Source organism: Telopea speciosissima, chromosome 11, assembly GCF_018873765.1.
Source record: "Telopea speciosissima isolate NSW1024214 ecotype Mountain lineage chromosome 11, Tspe_v1, whole genome shotgun sequence".
Taxonomy (NCBI): Eukaryota; Viridiplantae; Streptophyta; class Magnoliopsida; order Proteales; family Proteaceae; genus Telopea; species Telopea speciosissima.
The window spans coordinates 4,842,332-4,861,522 of record NC_057926.1 but is presented as its reverse complement, the minus strand read 5'-3'; the positions used below and the strand labels follow the sequence as shown (position 1 = coordinate 4,861,522).

The following is a 19,191-nucleotide window of genomic DNA, read 5'->3' as shown; positions in this document are numbered from 1 at the left end:
TGGGACCACCACTTAAATTAAACCAGCTGAACCAACTGGTTCACTGGTTTATTACAGGACTCAAAAATTAAAACATAAAACAACCCAGTGAAATCGTGGGCTACTGCTGGACAGTAGCCTACTCAAAATCATGGCTGGCTGCCAAGGTAGGCAGCAGCCTTCTTCTTCTTCTTCCTTGAATACACCCTTGGTTCTGCATCGAGCCCCAATTCAAGATAAGCTATAAGAAAGTTGCTTAAGGTGGTATGGCCATGTTCAACGGAGGTCACTGGATGCTCCAGTTCGGAGGAGTGACCTGATTCAGATTATAGGTACTAAAAGGGCTAGGGGCAGGCCTAACCCCAGTTTGTTTGTTTTAGACTGATTTGTAGTTGTGATGTTCCCATTCTTTTATTATTAGTATCGATCCTTTTTTTTTCCCGCACGGATCCATGTAGCCAACTCCATTTAGTTGGGACAAGGCTGAGATGTTGTTGTAATCAAATAAATCATCCTTTGTTTTCTGCAATTCATATTCTGATCAGGGATTTCATATGCAAGTGTTTTTTTATGGTAGAAACAGTAAGCTCGATTCAGTAATTAGATGGATGATATATTTAAATCCGGAAAAACTTGGGTAGAATTGGGAGATATTATTTATCTCCAGAGCAACAGGTCTGATTTGAGTTTTGGTCTAATCTGACTATCTGAGTTGATTATATGTCTGTTGACTCTGTTCTCCGTAATCTGAATTTCTATTCTCTGGAATTTGATTCTGTTGTTGGTACTGTTTAGCTTTCTAAACCAGTACTACATTATCCTAACACGTTCAACACAACATGTCAAATTTTTCTTCAAACTTAAGCATCCTACATCACAAACTATACCAATTGATGCAAAACAAGTATCTCAAACCATTTCAATTTCTATAAAACAGGATCCGTATAGCCAACCCCATTGAGTCAGAAAAAAACTTAGTTCCATTGAGTTGAGTACTTCACTTATTGCAAAAGGCTTGGCAATGTATACAATATCCAAACCACTCCAACTCATATTTGTCCTGCAGAAATCATGGCCAAAAATCTCCCTTTTTCAACCATCAAGAGGAAGAGTTGAAAGCAGTTTCTACCTATCAAAAAATAAGTACATAGCACTATCTCCTATTACATAAAGTGCAATACAGTATTGTATTTAAACCAAAAAAGGCAAGTTATAAAATAAAATAAAAAATTTTAAAAACAAAAAAAGGTTTAAAGTAGGGGTAGCCTGAGTGGAGACAGTCCTAAGCTTTGGCCTTTTTGCTCAAAGTGGCTCCCTCACCCTGACCGTTTACACGAGGGTATTGCCCCTATAACAGGACAATGGTGGATACAAATCCTTTTGAACAACTTTTGGTTTTCGTGGGGCTTTCTTTCAGAATTACAAGTAAAAGGATAAATATATAAGGTGTATGTCTATGATGATCAGATAATTTTATGAGGAAAAGGAGCAAGAGAGTATTCCAAATCCACTGGACATAGCAGAAGAAAGAATGCCCCACTAATTTTTATTGTCACTTGTTCCACAAAACGAAAAAGGGAAAATCTGAGCGACACCTATTGAGGTGTCATTAATTTGTAACCTTATTTTTAACCACCCCAATCACACCCAATATTGAAGAAATAGAACCCGTTGAAGGACATAAACTTGGGACATTTGTAATTTCATATCAATGGTAAAAAGCGTGACATTTCAAAAAGGACGACTCCATCACATGAACTTGGGACAGATTCTTCAAATCAAATAAGGGACTGTTCAGCCTTGTTTTTCCTGTCAACCATCTCTTTCATCAGAATCTTCCAAAGTCCCTTCTATCCTCAAAACCCCAACTTTCCTGAATCATCTCTCTCTCATTAAACTCACTGCAACTTCACTATTTTCCAAGAGCAATAAACATTACGATCTGAGCAAACTACTTCGAACTGTATTAATTGATAGGGCTTAGGAAACCTCAAATCGATTGTTCAGTTTCCCTGTACAGTAATTCAGATTTTGCATTGATGCAGCAGCAAACACTACATGGGCTTCACATGGTCAAAGTGTTTTGTATTGAGTTCAGCCTTGGAAGCTTTGAATCACTGGCAGCACATTGGCTTAGGGTCTTCATCTGATGCACTACACTGAGCAGGTTCAATCACATTCGATGTGATCTTTGAGCTTCAATGTATGGCAATTACATGCCATTGCCACGGACAACATAAACCTCCCTATTGTGCACAAATCAGGCAATGAGCAGCCCTCACCTTCTCATTTCATGTGATTAGGGATTGGGGAACTCGCAACGAGCCCTTTCCCTCTCATTTGGCTTCACGTACAATAGTCCTGAACTGTAACTTCTCCTCTACAAAATCTTAGTTTTTCATCCCCGTGGAATGAGGAAATAAGACGATCCAAGGGAACTGGGTGTTTCGCAATCGAGAATGACTAAGGTTCCACGTGTAAGAATATTGAATTTACTCTTTCAACCTTCATATTGGAACAGACCCAGTTGAGCGAGATTTCAAATGACAAACTCAAAGTCCCTTTATTCCCCATCCATATCACGTGGGCCATATAAGACAAGGGTCAGTAGGACTCGGGTTACACTTAATTTGACACAAAAGAGGTGTCATCCAAATGGACCCAAAAAAGATGCAACAACAACATAACCTTATCCCAACTAAATGGAATCAGCCACATGGATCCTTGCTCTCTAATCAGTTCTATTTGAAGTCATACATGATACGAGGCCTAAGCTATGCAAGTCTTTCCTCACTTCTCCTATGGTTAATTTAGGCCTGCCCCCGGCTCTTTTAGTACCTTCAATCTGAAACAAATTACTCCTCCATACTGGAGCATCCCATGGCCTTCGTTGAACATGGCAGTGCGACCTCATTACCTCAAACGACTCTCACGTAGCTCATCAAGAATCAGAGCTACTCCCAACTCAGCTCTAATATGGTCATTCCTTACTTTATCCTTCCTAGTCTTGCCACACATCCATCTCAACATCCTCACCTCTGCTACACTTAGTTTGTCTATATGATGCTTTGTTGAAGTGTTGAAGATTGGTTCGGTTCTCTTCTGGTTTGGTTCTCTCGGTAAAGTGTGTAATGTAACTAGGTAAATTGGAGTGTCTAGATTCATTATGCACATGTTTAATGTGTTAATTGTGTGATTGTGTGACTGTGCAATCATACCATATTTGTAATATTCTCAAGATTATAAATAAAGTGGTAACCTCTGTCTCATTGACAAGCCAAACCATTCTCTCTTTTCTCTCTTTCTCTCAACTAGGTATCAGAGAGCAATCCCTTTAGGGATTTTTTTTACAGTCCGCCACCGCCGAGGCTTCAGCCTCTTGGTTTAGCATGGTTGACTGAACATGTGTTAATGCATGTCGCACCATGCTAACCACTGTTGACCACTAACCACCACCATGCTACCTACCGTCGTCGCCTCCACTGTAGCCCTTTTTGCCCTCCTTTAGCGCATCCTTTTTGCACCGATCACTTCGGTCTCCCACTGCCACTGCCTGCTGGCCCTTCTAAGGCCACCGCCAATGGTTTTTATGGCCTTTTAAGGCCCTGCCTACTTGCTGTCACGTCTTCCTGGGCCTCTCCAGCCCCTGCCGGTGCCTTTTCTGGCCCTATATTTGGCTCTACAACTGCTGTGACTTCTCTTTGATGCATCTTTGAGGTGTTTTTGCCCTCTTTATGGTTCTCTACCTCTCCCTATCTTGTGAGTAGCACCTTCTTTCCAACTTCAAGTGCATTTGTTGGGTTTTTCATGGAGGGATCTAGTACATCTGGTGCTACTGGGAGTAGTGGTCCAAGTCACCCTATTGCTTCTCACCATCGTCCTACTCTCCAACCTGGCCCCACTAAGTTAAATGGAACAATTTACTTAGCTTGGTCTCGTGCATGCCTCCTTACCATTCATGGTAATCATTTTTTGGGGTATATTAATGGTAACACCCCTATGCCCACTGAAACTCCGGCCAAGGATAACTGGTTAGCAAATGATGCCTTGGTCATGTCGTTCCTTTTGAACTCCACGGAGTCATCCATTAGTTCCAGTTTTGTCCTCCTTAATTCAGCCAAGGAGTTATGGGATGCTACGAAGCACACTTATGGTCAAGCCAGCAACTATGCCCAAATATATAAATTTGTGGACAAGCTCAGGAAACTAAACAGAAGAATCTTTCAACGAGTTTATGCTTCCTCACTGGCCTTAATCCAGAGTATGATCAGATATGTATTCAAGTTCTCAACAGGAGTACCTTTCCTATTTTACTTTAAGCCTATAATATGATTCAGCATGAGGATCACCACCGTTTTGTGATGCCTCCTACTGCACCTCCTCAGTATGCTTTTGTTACTACACTACATACTTCTTTACCTGTAGACAATGCTGGTTCAATCAATAAAACTAGTTCTACTCGTCCTCCAGTATAATGTGACTATTGTGGCCGCCCTTGTCATACTAGGAAGACTTGTTGGAAATTACATGGTCGTCCCAAGGGGGCGGAAAGGGAGGGAGAGCTAGTTTTGCTCGTCCTCAGGCTCATGCTAATTGATCAAAAATCCTGAGGTTATTGGTACTTCATCTATGTCTGTAGAACAACTTGTGACTCAGCTCCAACGTAGGATGTCTCAAATGGGTACTGCATCTTCTACCGTGGCACCTTCCACTTCACCTACCTCCCATCTTGCCCAGTCAAGTATATTTCTGAACTCCTCCCAATATAGCTCTTCATGGCTTCTTGATTCTGGAGCCTCTGACCATATGACCGGCTCCTCGGACTTGTTTTCTTCTTATCTCTCTTGTTCGGGTAAGGACAAGGTCTGAGTGGTTGATGGTTCTCTATCAGCTATTTCTGGTAAAGGCTCTATTTCTAGCACCCCAACCATTTCCCTATCCTCCGTTTTGTATGTCCCTAATCTTTGTGCCAACTCACTTTCTATCCATTGTCTTACCAGTGATCTTAATTGTTCTGTTCACTTTTTTTCTACCCATTGTATTTTTCAGGATCTAGCGATGGGGACAACAATTGGATCATGATCTCACTACAGCCCCTTCACCAGTTTCAAGCTCATATTAGTCAAGAAACCAGTGCTCTCCGACAATTGCATCATGAACACTGTCGTCTTGGTCATCCCTCTTTTTATATTTTGCAGCGTTTGTTTCCTTCTTTTTGTAAAATAATGTAATTTGGATCATTTTAATTCTGATGTTTGTGAACTTGCCAAGCACACACGCTCTTCCTATTTTCCAAGTGATAATAAAAGTTTGATTCTATTTTCTGTTATTTACTCTTACCTATGGGTCCTTCTCGGACAATTGCTCGGGATGGGTATAAATGGTTTATTACTTTTATTGATAATTGTACCAGACTAACCTGGGTCTACCTTCTTCGCACCAAGTCTAAGGCTTTTTCCTGCTTCCAATCCTTCCATAAAATGATCCAGACACAATTCAATGCACAGGTTAAGGTTCTCCAAAGCGACAATGGGACGGAGTACCTTGATGGCCCTTTCCTCCAGTTCCTTGATACCTATGGCATCCTCTCTCAGGCCTCCTATGTTCGCACACCGGAACAGAATGGTATTTCAGAACGCAAGAACCGCCATCTCTTGGAGGTCACACGCTCTCTAATGTTTACCATGCATGTCCCAAAGTAATATTGGGGTGACGCTGTTCTCACTGCTGCCTTTCTTATAAATCAGGTTCCTTCCAATGTTCTCGACTTTAAGACTCCCCATGAGTCAACTTCCTGATCCCACTATTGCCTCTCACATTTCCTGCTCGTGTGTTTGGATGCGTTTGCTTTGCTCATAACTCAACTCCCTCCCGATCAAAGATTGACCCCCGGGCCTTCAAATGCATCTTCCTTAGGTATTCTACTTCTCAAAAGGGTTATAAGTGTTAACATCCAGAAGAAGAGAATCCTTCATCTCCGTTCATCATAGACACTGTTTGACTTCAGGGGGAGTAAAAAGATATTGTTCAGGGGGAGCAAACTAATGAGATCGATACTGCCACCAAACACAAGGATCTTATCACCTATCACAGAAAGGAAAAGACTATCCCTAACATACCATGTCCACCTACGCTCCCTGAGCCGTTCCCACCTAGTCAAGCACCAGGTAATACATCTTCTTCCTCTGATGATCGTCCTATTGCCTAAGGAAAAGAGTCAAACTTGTACCAAACATCCTATTTTTAACTTTGTCTCCTATGAATCTTTATCTCCTTCCTACTGTGCCTTTGTTTCTTCGTTGCTTCTGTGTCTATTCCACAAGGTTGGAAGGTGGCTATTGCTGACCAAAATGGAAGAATGCTATAGTAGAAGAAATGCAAGCCTTGAAGAAGAACGATACTTGGGAGCTTGTACCTTCTCCTAATGGGAAGAAACCAGTTGGATGCAAATGGGTGTTCACAGTAAAACAAAATGCAGATGGGACCATTGCTTGTTATAAGGCCAGATTAGTTGCCAAGGGATTCACACAGACCTATGGCTTCAATTACCAGGAGACCTTCACTCCAATCGCAAAAATGAACTCTGTTCGAGCCTTGTTATCCTGCGCTGCAAATCTTGGATGGAGTCTCCAGTAGCTGGATGTAAAGAATGTCTTCTTGAATGGCAATCTTGAGGAGGAGGTCTAAATGGATATCCCTCTTGGTTTCGACTCACTTACTACAACTGGCAAAGTCTGTCGACTCAGAAAATCACTCTATGGGCTGAAGCAATCTCCCCATGCATGGTTTGGGAGATTTCAGAAAGCAATGATCAAGTTTGGCTACAAGCAAAGTAATGTTGATCATACCTTATTTGTCAAACACAAGGACAGGAAAGTCACTGCGTTGATTGTATATGTGGATGGCATAATCATTATCGAAGATGACAAAGCAAAAATTCATCCTTGAAAACTTAGTTGGCAGCTGAATTTGAAAATAAGGATCTAGGACATCTAAAGTACTTCTTAGGGATTGAAGTAGCCCAATCCAGCAAAGGGAACTTTATATCCCAACGAAAATATGTCTTAAACCTTTTTAAAGAAACAGCGATGCTTGGGTGTAAACCTATTGACTCTCTTATTGAAGTCGATCACCAACTGGGCAGCTCAGGTGGTGACTATGTCGACAAAGAGAGGTACCAGTGCCTCATTGGAAGACTTATCTATCTCTTCCACACCAGACCAGACATTGCATATGTAGTGGGGGTCATTAGCAGATTTCTTCATGATCCGAAGACCAGTCACCTTGAAGCAGTATATAGGATTCTTCGGTACTTAAAGTCAGCCCCAAGGAAAGTAATCCTATTCTCAAACAATGGAAGTCTAAAGTTGGATTCCTTTACTGATGCTGACTCGGCTGGCTTTGTTGATGACTGACGATCTACTTCAGGTTACTGTACATTCCTTTGAGGGAATTTGGTGACATTGAGGAGCAAGAAACAATCTGTAGTTTCTAGATCCAGTGCAGAGGCTGAATACAGGGTGATGGCACAGGAGGTTTGTGAACTCATGTGGTTAAAGAAACTCCTCCAAGATTTAAAAATAGCTCCTAAAGGGCCTATGAGACTCTACTGTGACAACAAGGCTGAAATCAGTATTGTTCGTAACCCTATTCAGCATGATTAAACAAAACATGTTGAAATTGACCGTCACTTCATCAAGGAGAAGATTTAAGATGGTCTGATTTGCACTCCATTTGTTACTACTGAGAACCAACTAATCGATGTGTTCACTAAAGGCTTATCAGTTAAAACCTTCCATCCCGTTGTCTCCAAGTTGAGCATGTGTGATATCTATGCAGCAACTTGAGGGGGAGTGTTGAAGTGTTGAAGTGTTGAAGATTGGTTCGGTTCGGTTATCTTTTGATTTGTTTTCTTGGTAAAGTGTGTAATGTAACTAGTTACATTGGAGTGTCTAGATTCATTATGCACATGTTCAATGTGTTAATTGTGTGATTGTGTGATTGTGCAACCATACCATATTTGAAATATTCTCAAGATTGTAAATGAAGTGGTGGCCTCTGTCTCATTGACAAGCCAAATCATTATCTCTTTTCTCTCTTTCTCTCAGCTCGCTTCTTAACAGCCCAACATTCCATACCATACATCATAGCCGATCGTATGATAGTCCTATAAATTTTTCCTTTAAGCTTAAAAGGGATATGTTGATCACACAGCACTTCAGACACACCTCTTCACTTCATCCATCTTATTTTAATCCTCTAGGTACCATCATCCTCTATATCACCTTCTTATTTACTATTGAGCCCAAATATAAAAAATAATCATTTGGTGGAATCTTTCTCTCAACAATATTCACCACCTCATTAACCACTCCTAGTGTGGCCAAAGTCACACACCATATTTTCTGTCTTTGTTCTACTTATTTTAAGACTTTTGATTCCAAGGTTGATCTTCATACCTTCAACTTGGCATTAACCCATGTTTTTGTTTCATCCACCAAACAATATCATTAGTAAAAAGCATACACCGAGGAACATCATCTTGTATTTCTACTTAAATTGTCCATGATAAACGCAAATAAATAAGGGCTTAAGGCTAATCTGTGATGTAACCACATTATAATTGGGAATCCACTTCCTTGATCCCCCACAGTTCTTATGCTAGTCACCACACCATCATACATATCTTTAATTATGTCCACATATTTACATGACACCCTTCTCTTCTCTAGTATATACTAGATTAACTCTCTAGAGACTCTTTCGTAGGCTTTTTCTAGACCAATAAAGATCATATGAAGATCCTTCTTGCCCTTTTTATATCTTTCCATAAGTCTCCTAAGTAAGAAAATATCTTCCATTTTGATCTTCCTGGCACAAAACCAAATTGGTTCTCCAAAAATAGTAGATTACTTTCTTAGATTGGTTTCAATAACTCTCTCCCATAACTTCATCGTATGACTCATTACTTTTATGCCTCTATGGTTTTGCAGTTTGTCAAGCCCTCAACCATAGTTTTTTGCTAAGCGCAATTCTGTTGAATAAGCAGATGTTGCATCACTAACAACATTAGTACATAGAGGTCTAGCCGTCTAGGTGAAGCAGTCAATTATGCAGATCAGCATTAGCTATTGCAGATCTGAATATCACCCTTATTTTTGTACATCGAGACCACAATGCTTCTCCTACATTCATCTGGCATATTCTTTGTGCTCATAATCTTGCTAAACAACTTGGTTAGATAAGATAAACCACAGATTCCTAAGCTCTTCCACACTTCTGTTGGGACCCCGCCTGGCCCTGGGGCCTTGCCTGCTTTCATCTTTCTTAAAGCTTCTTTTACTTCAGAAAAGAAGTAAACTAATGCTTTCACATTACAAAAGAAAACCAATATCCTAGCCAAAAGTTGACGCAAACTACCAGAAACAGGAAGTCTGAGAATGGTAGCAGTTTGTCTGTTGGACACAAAAAACTAATCAATAACCACAAATTTCTACAAGTGTACCACAGAATGGACGACACCCAGGAGACCATCAAACCAAAAGTGAACTGGATCAGATTATTTTTAAATTTTAACCACTCTATCTGTACACATTTTATCTGTAACAATTCTGGGAATCATCAACAATCCAACGATTAAATAAAATCCAAATGGTTGGAATCATCTAATTGTATTTATTAAGGCCCAAATATATCCCCTATGTAAAAGCTATTCATTCTTGACTAGAGTTGAAATCAGCATGCATCTTTAAGTTAAATGGCAGTATGCGCAGATATCAAGTTTGAAAGGAGAAAGATGAGTATGAAACATTATCAAAAAGCAAAATGAAGATGAGTTCCACAGAAGAAAATCCACAGTGCATGAAGATAAAAATTGGATATTACATGTGCAAAAAAAGTAAATCTTTTTTCAACATCTTCAGATGAATAGGTGCTTCCCCACAGATGACAGTTCAGTATCAAAATCAGCATGTAAAATAACCATAGGAGTTAGGATACCTAACAAATCAACTTTTAATATTACAATAGAAGCTAATGGGCACTGGGTAAATTGTGATTGGTAAGTTTGCTTAAAGTGTATCTGATTCAACCAGAACAAGGGTCCTACAAGTCAACTTGCAATATTGTGATATGCATACTAAACACAAGCCTCTAAAGAAATGGTGATTAGAATGTATCCAATGCGGAGGGGGGGAAACAGTCTCAAGAAGCACCAAATAATAGAAATTTTCATTATGCATGAAAGCAAGAAGTGTCCCTTCAAGTATAAATAAACTCAATTACATGATTAACTGCAAAAACTGAGATGGATATCTAGGAGACAACAATACACAAAGAGCATTGGATAATGCAAGTTTTAATAACAAAAAGAATATGAAAAGAAGGATCAAATTCCAATTCAAAGGATTGTGTAACTGATGAAGAAGAAGAAAAAAAGAGAAGACTACAATAGATAAATGGAAAATTTACCTGGGGTCCAGACATGGAAGGAGTGTCAGAGGGCACTCTTCGAAGAGACTAACATCAATAGGGTTTCTCATCCATGGCAAAACTGGCACCTTTTCCTGCCTGGAGTCCTCCATTTGCTTCAAAACCCAAGTGATACAAACTGCTCACAGCTCTGTCTGTAACAAAAGGGCACCACCATAAAACATATGCTGCAGTTTTTCTCAAGCTGTTTTTTAAGTTGTAAAATTCATCATGGTAGCCATTTTGGCATATTCCCAAAATTAAATAGTCAGGCACTTCAATAATTATGGTTTTAATAGTTCCGAGAAAAAATTCGATAATGTAAATATCTTTTTAGTTAAGGATGGGTATGTGTGTGCAGCAGGTGGAAGGCCTTTCAGCTGCCTGGCTTTTCTGCTATGGGGGGCAGTCCAAAATTGTGTATGTGGATATATAACGTAAGACCAGTCACAGGTAGCCATCAGACACTAGTCTCACAGTAGGATCACTATATGACAATATTAACAGTCCAACAGATAACAGCAAACACCAAACAACAGATTGACGGAAAATAGATATCAGAATAAGTACACATCCTTAGACTCCTAATAAAGCCAAAAGAGCTCAGGTCTGATGCTTACTTACAGGGACAAAACTTAAGTCCAGGACTGGTCTATCACAGGACAGGAAAACTAGGGTTAAAACCCCAGAAATCAAGAAACTTCAGCACTTGGATGGGCCTTATATTCCCATTGAGTAGAGAGAATCCCTAAAACTCTAAACCCAAATTAACGGCTAAATGCTGAGTAGTCAGCATGTCACAGAAATAGAAACTAAACTCCAAAATTAGTAACTTAACTGAGATAGGCCACCCTAACCATTGGAACAGCACCAGACTACTATCGAAGGGAGGGTACGAAGTGTTGATTGAGCCCCAAAATATTGACAGCAACTTATAGTTGGATCTGGAGATCTGTGATCTTGAAGTTGCTGAAGTAGGAACTCAGATCTGTATAGCCACAAGTGTCCTTCTTGAGTCCTCAACCCAAATCGACTGAGGAGCTATGTTCTAGTGATCAGTAGCATAGTTGTCAAGGCGTCGCCTAGGCACCGCCTAGGCGTCCAGGCGGTTTTGTTGGGGCCTAGGCGACCTCTGCCTTATTGCAAGGCGCCTTGCACTGGTTGTTTTGGTATCGAACGATCAGCAGCATAGTTGTCAAGGCATCGTCTAGGCGTCCAGGCGGTTTTGTTGGGGCCTAGGGGACCTCCGCCTTATTGCAAGGCGCCTTGCACTGGTTGTTTTGGTATCGAACCGGGTATTGGCCCTTATTTATGCCAAATACCATTTAAGTAAATGTTTTACTTAAGATATTATTCATAAACAAGTAAATACCCCCCTATTTGAATCCAATAAAAATAGATAAAAAATCAAATTCCAAAAGGATAAAAAGTCAACCCTCCAATTCAAGAACAAAAACTGAATTTTCGGCGATAAGTAAAATTTTCAACTTTCTAATGTTGGGGTTCTTCTCAAATCTAAAAATTCTATAAATCTTATAATGGTAAAACATTGCTAAAAACCAAAAGTGCGGTAAAATATTCATTTGTTTTGATATCTAAAAAAATATTTTCATTTAGAGCAATTTTGACAACATTCGGGCATACCAAATAAGATTTGACTAGAACATAACTTCTTCAATATAAATCAGATTTAAGCAATTTTGGATTTGTTGGAAAGCTGGATTTGTGCTCAACCTAATAATAAAAGTTTCATTTGAAAATAAAATCATCTAACTAGTCACACTTCTTAGAGAACAAGAACATTTCTAAATCGAGAACAATTTAATTACATATAGAAAAGATCATATTTTCTAAGAATATTATAAACCAAATGTGAGACTAGTATAAACCAAATGTATGTTTGATCGTTTCAAATTTCCAATAGCTTGCTTCTTCAGTTCTGTTGTCTTCTAGTTCTATGTTAATTTTTGATGACTTGATGTGGCTTAATATTGATTTTTGATGACTTGATGTGACTTAATGTGGCTTAATGTTGATTTTTTATGACTTGAGGAAGCCTAATGTTGATTTTTGATGATATAAGGTAGATATTGTAGCATACTAAATAATGTTAGAAAAGGGGGAAATAAAAAATAACACTTGGTCGCCTAGGCAACGCCTAGGCGGGTGCCTTGTTGCCCAAGCGCTTAGACACCCGTCCAACGCCTTGGGTCACTTTGCCGCCTTGACAACTATGATCAGCAGCAGACTAATCACCTTCGGTTGGATCTCAGATGGGAAGAAAAAAAACTCAGAACACCAAGAAGAAGTAGGGATATCAATTAGGGAAAATAGGAGAAGAGATAGAAAGGTTATTCGAGTCCCTCACACTCACCTAGGCATCGCACCTTTAAGGTCTCTCACTTCACTGTTTCACACAGCCGTTAGCATAAACTAGAAATTTCAACTTCATTAAATTGTGGGGAGGAGGACCCAATAAGTTCATTACATATATAGTGTAAGTGGCTTAAGGAAACAAATAATTTAGAAAGCCCCTTACAAGCAATATTGGGACCTGTACACCAAGTAACTTAATCTTAAACACTTCAAAATAGAAAGTAAATAAAATACAAAATAATAACTGTCCGTCTGTCCCCCACAATTCTGGTTTAGAGTGAACCAGTAACAACCAACCCAAAAGGGTTGGCCCAGCCCACGGCTGGTTGGCACAAAGGCCCATCGAAACAAGGCTCTTAAGGTGTGAGGGGCCTGGTTCTTAAGGTTCCTGCTGCTGCACTTCTGGCCCAGGAACTTGTCTACATCAATATATAGCCTGCATTATTATATAATTGTGGGCTGACTTCAACCCAGTATAACATCTCCACATACCAGAATACTGCAAAAAGGTTTTTTGTTTTTTGAAACAGAATCTGTGGAAAACACAATCAAAAGCAAATACATGGTGATCTATATGGTTAAGATAGGCCTCCAAATTTAAAATGCCACCATCCAGGAGATCCCCATCTATCTAACAGTCAGAATGACCAAATGACCAGTCCGCATAGCACAAAACATAGTTCTAAATCTTGGTTCCATTTCGACAGAAACCAAAATGAAATGGTAATCAACTTAAGAGAAAGGGGCCATTGCTTAGAGAAATGGTAAAAGGTCTGGGCTGCCAGGGAAAATGACCGGGTTCGAGTCTTGAGGGCAGCTACTTTGCACAAAAATGCCAAAAAGGTTAGGACTGACTTCAAACTCACCCCTCCTAGGATCCCGTTAAGGCGCAGGACCAGCACTGGGTACTGGCCTTTTTACTTCTTACAAGGAATTCAGATTTCGGTGAAATTTCGAACATTGACCATATATAAAAGCAAAATTTCATCGAAATTTTGAGCTTTCTCCCTCCTTCGCCCGAGAGCTCCAAAACTGCTAGAAAAGCTCAAATTGTTTTGGCAAAATCCTTCATTTAGCTGCTGAATCAAGGCTTTGTGGTCAACTATGGAGCATCCACTTCAACATTTGGATGGATTTGAAGCATCATTTGGACAAATTTCCCCAAGTTTCATATTTTCCACCTATTGGGCTGTTATGATGGACTTTGAGAGATTCTTCAGGCAGAAGATGACAAGCCGGCATATGTCAAAAGGTCCGAAACCAAACCACCACTCTGGATTTTTTTCCCCCCAGTCTAATGATTCAGACATGTGTAACCATGCTTAAATAGGCACTTTCTGACGTTTCAAGGAAAAATTCCACTTTTGGGGCATCGAAATAGCCATATATGTATTTTCACCGAAATAGACCAAATTTCGGTGGGATTTCGGCCATTTCAGTTTCTGCAAGGACCGAAATCCAAAATTTTGAATCCACAAAATGGGACAGTCAGGTAAAAGCCCTACCAGGTTTCTTTTTATTTCAAATATATAGATGTTAATAAATAAAACATGAAAGAAATACCCTGAAAAAAAGCAGTAAAAAATAAAGCACAACATCAACTCAAAGATACCAGATCCAATTGAAGCATAATTATTCATAAAATAATATCAGGCAGAATTTCCTTCATCCAGTTTAAAATATGATATAAATTACTGCAGTACATATACCCTAACTGTTGTAATATGGGTTCAGAGGTAGAATAGTCATAAGAGTATTTCTGTCCTTGTACTCATTCCAAAATGTACTTCTCTTTATTATAAATAAAGATGGTTGTAGTCACTCTGACTCAAGCCAGTATTCACGGAATTCTACATGGTATCAGAGCCAAAAATATTACAGGGGAATTGAGTTTTTTCCTTTTTTTTCTTTTCTCTCTCTCTCTCTCTCTCTCTCTCTCTCTCTCTCTCTCTCTCTCTTTCTCTCTCTCTCTCTTTCTCCATCATGATTCTGCCCTAAGGCCAGCCACCACCGCAAGCAGCAGGCCCTCTTCCACCTTCCGCCAGCCCATCCACCACCTACCGCCACCTCCGCCAGCCCCTCCACCAACCTCCGCCACCTCCACCAGGCCTCGACTGCCCTTTCGCCTCCACCGAAAGGCTCTGCCAGCCTATCCACAACCTTCGGCCACTCCCTCCAGCCCGCAAGCCTCTCGCCCTCTCTTTTTCCTCTCACAAGAGGCTTTTTTCCCTCCTTGCCGAGATTTTTTACCCACCCTTGGTGGTGAGTTGACTCCCACCGAGGGTTTTTCACCTTCCCTCCTTCTGTTCTAAATTTTTGGGGGGATTTTTTTCTGTTTTTTTTTTACCAGTCATCATGCCTGACAACTCTGAGATCTCTTCTGCCTCATCTGGTTCTGATGGTTCATCAAAATTGGGATGGGAAGACAAAAACAATAGAATTCAAAAATGGGATGGGAAGAACCTCAATTGGTTCTCTAGGGCATTTTCATGAACAACAACCTGACCTGTTCTTCTACTTTAATGATAAAGAAGACAAAGAACAAAAATTGACGGAGGGACCAAGAGAAGCAGAGGAAAGGAAAGCATTTGACCTTAAGTTCTTTACATACGAGTCAGAGACGCTGATGAATGAGAAGTTAAGCTATTATTAGGATTGATAGGCCGAGACCGAGAGAAGCCAAAAATGACCAAAAGTAAGAACTCATAACACGGGATGAATTGCTACTTCAGGGGCTTATTTCTCATATACAATGAAAAGGAGCTTTTTAGAAGGAAGAAAAGAGGAGGCTTTGGAAAATCATCAATCCTTTCTGGCTATTGGTCCAATGGAACTCTAGCGGAAACTCTTTGTTTTCTAAAACGTACATGAAGTGGTGAAGAAAGAGAAGAGAGTCAACAATTCTTTCTTCTATGGCAATGCTAGGAGGACCTCAGATCACCTATCTACCGGAACCCGAAATAAGATTGGGCTGCTTGGGCCGTTTATGTGCTAAGAGCACTTCTAGGTGGCATTTTGCAACACTTCTCCTTTTTGGGTGTTTCCATGACTCTTCTGGACGTTTCTACTCTCAGGGATGACTTCTACAATATAATAGCGCGTTTGATAATGCAATATAAGAAATGTTTCAGGATTTTGGAAAGACACAGTATGACAGTAATGTGTTTGGAAGGAAATTTAACATAAGCACTTTTGGCACTTCTACAACACCCAAATTCAATATTCTAAATGTTTCTACTTTTCATGGAATTATAAAGTATTGTCCCATTTATTTTTCGTATTTGCATTGTATACATTCTCACACTTAAGAGGGCGGGCCTTGGTGCAACGGTAAAGGTTGTTCCATTGTGACCAAGTGGTCACGGGTTCAAGTCTGGAAACAGCCTCTATGCGAAAGCAGGGGTAAGGCCGCATACATTATGACCCTCCCCAGGCCCCGCAGTGGTGAGAGCCTCGTGCACTGGGTACGGCCTTTTTTTTTTTACATTCCCACACTTCTCTCATTAAAAAAACAAAATCTCAAACTTCAGGAATTTAGCCTTGGGCTTTCCACCTGCCCTCCCCTGCAGATAACATTCAGAATCCAATTACCTAGTCCAATGGGCAGCAGTCCTCCACCTTGTATTTTTTTTTTTTAATAACACTATCAGACTAATCAGCCACAATAGACGGTTGAGGTACCGAAGAGGTACAGTGCCATCATTGGACTCAAAATTTTCAATTTCATTGTCGTCTGAATTTTTGGAAGATAACCTTCAGAAGGCATGCATGAATAAGAAAGCTATCGGAACAAACATAGTTACACAGGTCATTAAAATTCAATATGAAGATAGCATAAAATCCCTAAACAAACAATGATTTTTATATAACAGTGCTTCTCTCTGCTCTATTTTATTCATATTTACTCAGTTTTTTTTACGTAGATCAATAATATGTAGATATTTTGCTTGTTTGTGCACCCGGGGGTTAGGGTTTTTTGCCCCAACCTACCTTTACAATATTTTGAAGAATACCATAATAATTACCAGGTATGTCATTGCCTTGTTATATTAGTATGATATATATTCTGTATATTTTCAAATACTCGGCATGCCGTTATAATGTCGGTATTCCTAATATTTCCTATTTTTATATCGTTATAATGCTGGTTTTCCCAAAAAATACCCCCGGTCACGGCGTTGTGCTGTCGGCTTTTTTCCAAATGATTTTCAAAAGATATATGCATAATGTATACCATGATTCCCATCCAAACATACACTGTCATTACCCCTCCCGTCCTCGACAGAGAGACGAGAACTCATAGGGGACCAAAAGTGTGTGTGTGTGTGCACGGGGACCTCCGTCCCTGCCTAGACTTCCACTTGCATCCCTTTTACAGTGGTAACTCCATTGGGGATTGATTCAAGACTCTCGTTGCAGACCACTAATTTTAGACATTGTATATATTACTATATTGCTTGTAATTTAGCTGCATCATGCATTTTTCCCGTGTTCGAAGTGAAATCATGCGGCAAGGATGTCCATATTGTGCCTTGACCCCGAGGAGGTACGTTACAAAATTGGACATTCTAAGATCAATTGATGGGTACTTCAGCCACGACGTGTTCGAAATGGGACCTCGGCGAAGATCCTTCATATTGTGCCCTGACCCCTTGGGGAGGTGTGGCACATTATGACTTTTTGAGATCGGTGGATGGCCATTTCTGCCATGTATAGACTTATTTTTTAACCCATGTGACTAGCTGCGACAAACCCGTATGTAGTTACGGGTAACCCTGTATGCTAAATCACACCCTTTGACCTTGTACCTTTGGGTATTTGAATTGGATAAGACCTTGTACCATCATTCTAACTAGTGACAGGTATATCAGGTTTGAACGCTACTCCCAATGATGAGGGACGCTCCATGCTTGTGCTGGGCCGCTTTGAGACTTACATCCACAAAGGCACAACATGTGATTCCTGTACCCATTTCCGTGTAATGAAGTAGATCCAACTAGGATACGCCACAACATAAACAATTGCTTGAGACCAGGGAAAGAACCAAGTTGACTCAGTTCTTATCTCGGTCAAAAAATTCTCTAAACTCGAATGAAGGTTCTATTGATAGAGTTTTTCCCCAAACTGGCAGGGCATTAGGTACTAACTCTAAGCCCATCTACATATGAGGAGGCCATATGTGAGCTCCCGACAAGGACGTTCTCCATGTTGTGCTCCAGGTTTAACCATAGTTAGTTAAAATGGGAACGGAAAAAAACTTTGTTCAGGATGACGTGTTTTAAACGACTAAAAAACAAAACGGGACGGTCAAAAAAATAGTCAAATTTTTTGAGAATGGAAAAAAATGAAAACGGACGGTATACGTTTAAACGTTTAGATTTTTAGTATGGGACTAAAAAAACAGCAACATACACATAAATTGGAGAATTATTTGAGAGTATGCTATTCTAATTTTTGGGTAAGGGCATGTTGTGGGTGATCATATTGTTTAACCTTATCCTTATTAATCAAATTAAACCAATATGGTTGATGGAGAATTGTAAATCATTGGATTAATAACTGAATGTAGCAATAGAATAGAACATGGATAACACTAATTATCTAGACAATGTGGATTACTCTAACATCGAAATCTGAAAAGTGAACAGCTGAATGCATGTTAGTTGTAAATTTCATAATCACCATCTAATCCAGTGCCTGAAAGCACAATCCTGTTTGTAGTTCCATCACAGGTTCACTTTGAAAGCTAGATAAAACAAATCTTTCTATGATCAATAGAAGTTCAACCGAATCACAAATAAAAGTTTGGTTTTTGGGTTGAAGCAAACAACTACTCCTTACCCTCGTTGTTATTCTATTGTAGTTTAAACAACATCTCCAAATCTTAGGACACCATTTGGATTTACATCTAAATTTGGATCATCTTCAATGATCCTAACAATCTAAACAACTTATTTGTTTGGATGGGTATTTGATTTATAATGCATGATGGGAGCAACTCTGGTGAGATCATCCCTAAATTCTGACAATGGGATGGATGATACCTGTCCTGTTTCTAGTCTAATAGGAAACAATGGGTAATATCTTTCCTAAATTGTGACTTTGTTTGAGCTATTTGGGTTTGCTTCTACCTTGGTTGTCAGAACTCGAAATGAATAGAATGATTCAAGTGTTGATTTCTCGTCAATACGCCCAGCCATTTGGGAGTCCCATAACAACTCTCTATTTAATAAGACTAAATCCATTCGATCCTCCATTCTTCCAAGGGCTGGGGATATGCATTGCTCTTGTGGGGGAACCACAGTAATGCTATGCAAATGTTCAATCTCACTCACCACAAAGGATAACGGAACCACAGTAATGTAC

The 19,191-nt window shown here is 39.8% G+C and overlaps 1 protein-coding gene across 2 annotated transcripts in view; it reads right to left on the bottom strand.

Moving 5' to 3' along the window:
- LOC122644675 (DEAD-box ATP-dependent RNA helicase 1) overlaps window positions 1-10,728 on the bottom strand; it is a 72,264-nt gene extending 61,536 nt beyond the window's left edge. Inside the window, exon 1 of one of the 2 annotated variants that reach the window (XM_043838067.1) lies at window positions 10,450-10,728. In XM_043838067.1, the coding sequence (XP_043694002.1) occupies window positions 10,450-10,562 (113 nt within the window). In that variant the 5' untranslated portion in view covers window positions 10,563-10,728. The remainder of the gene's footprint in view (window positions 1-10,449) is intronic. The other variant, XM_043838066.1, reaches the window with a different exon arrangement.
- Window positions 10,729-19,191: the final 8,463 nt, after the last annotated feature.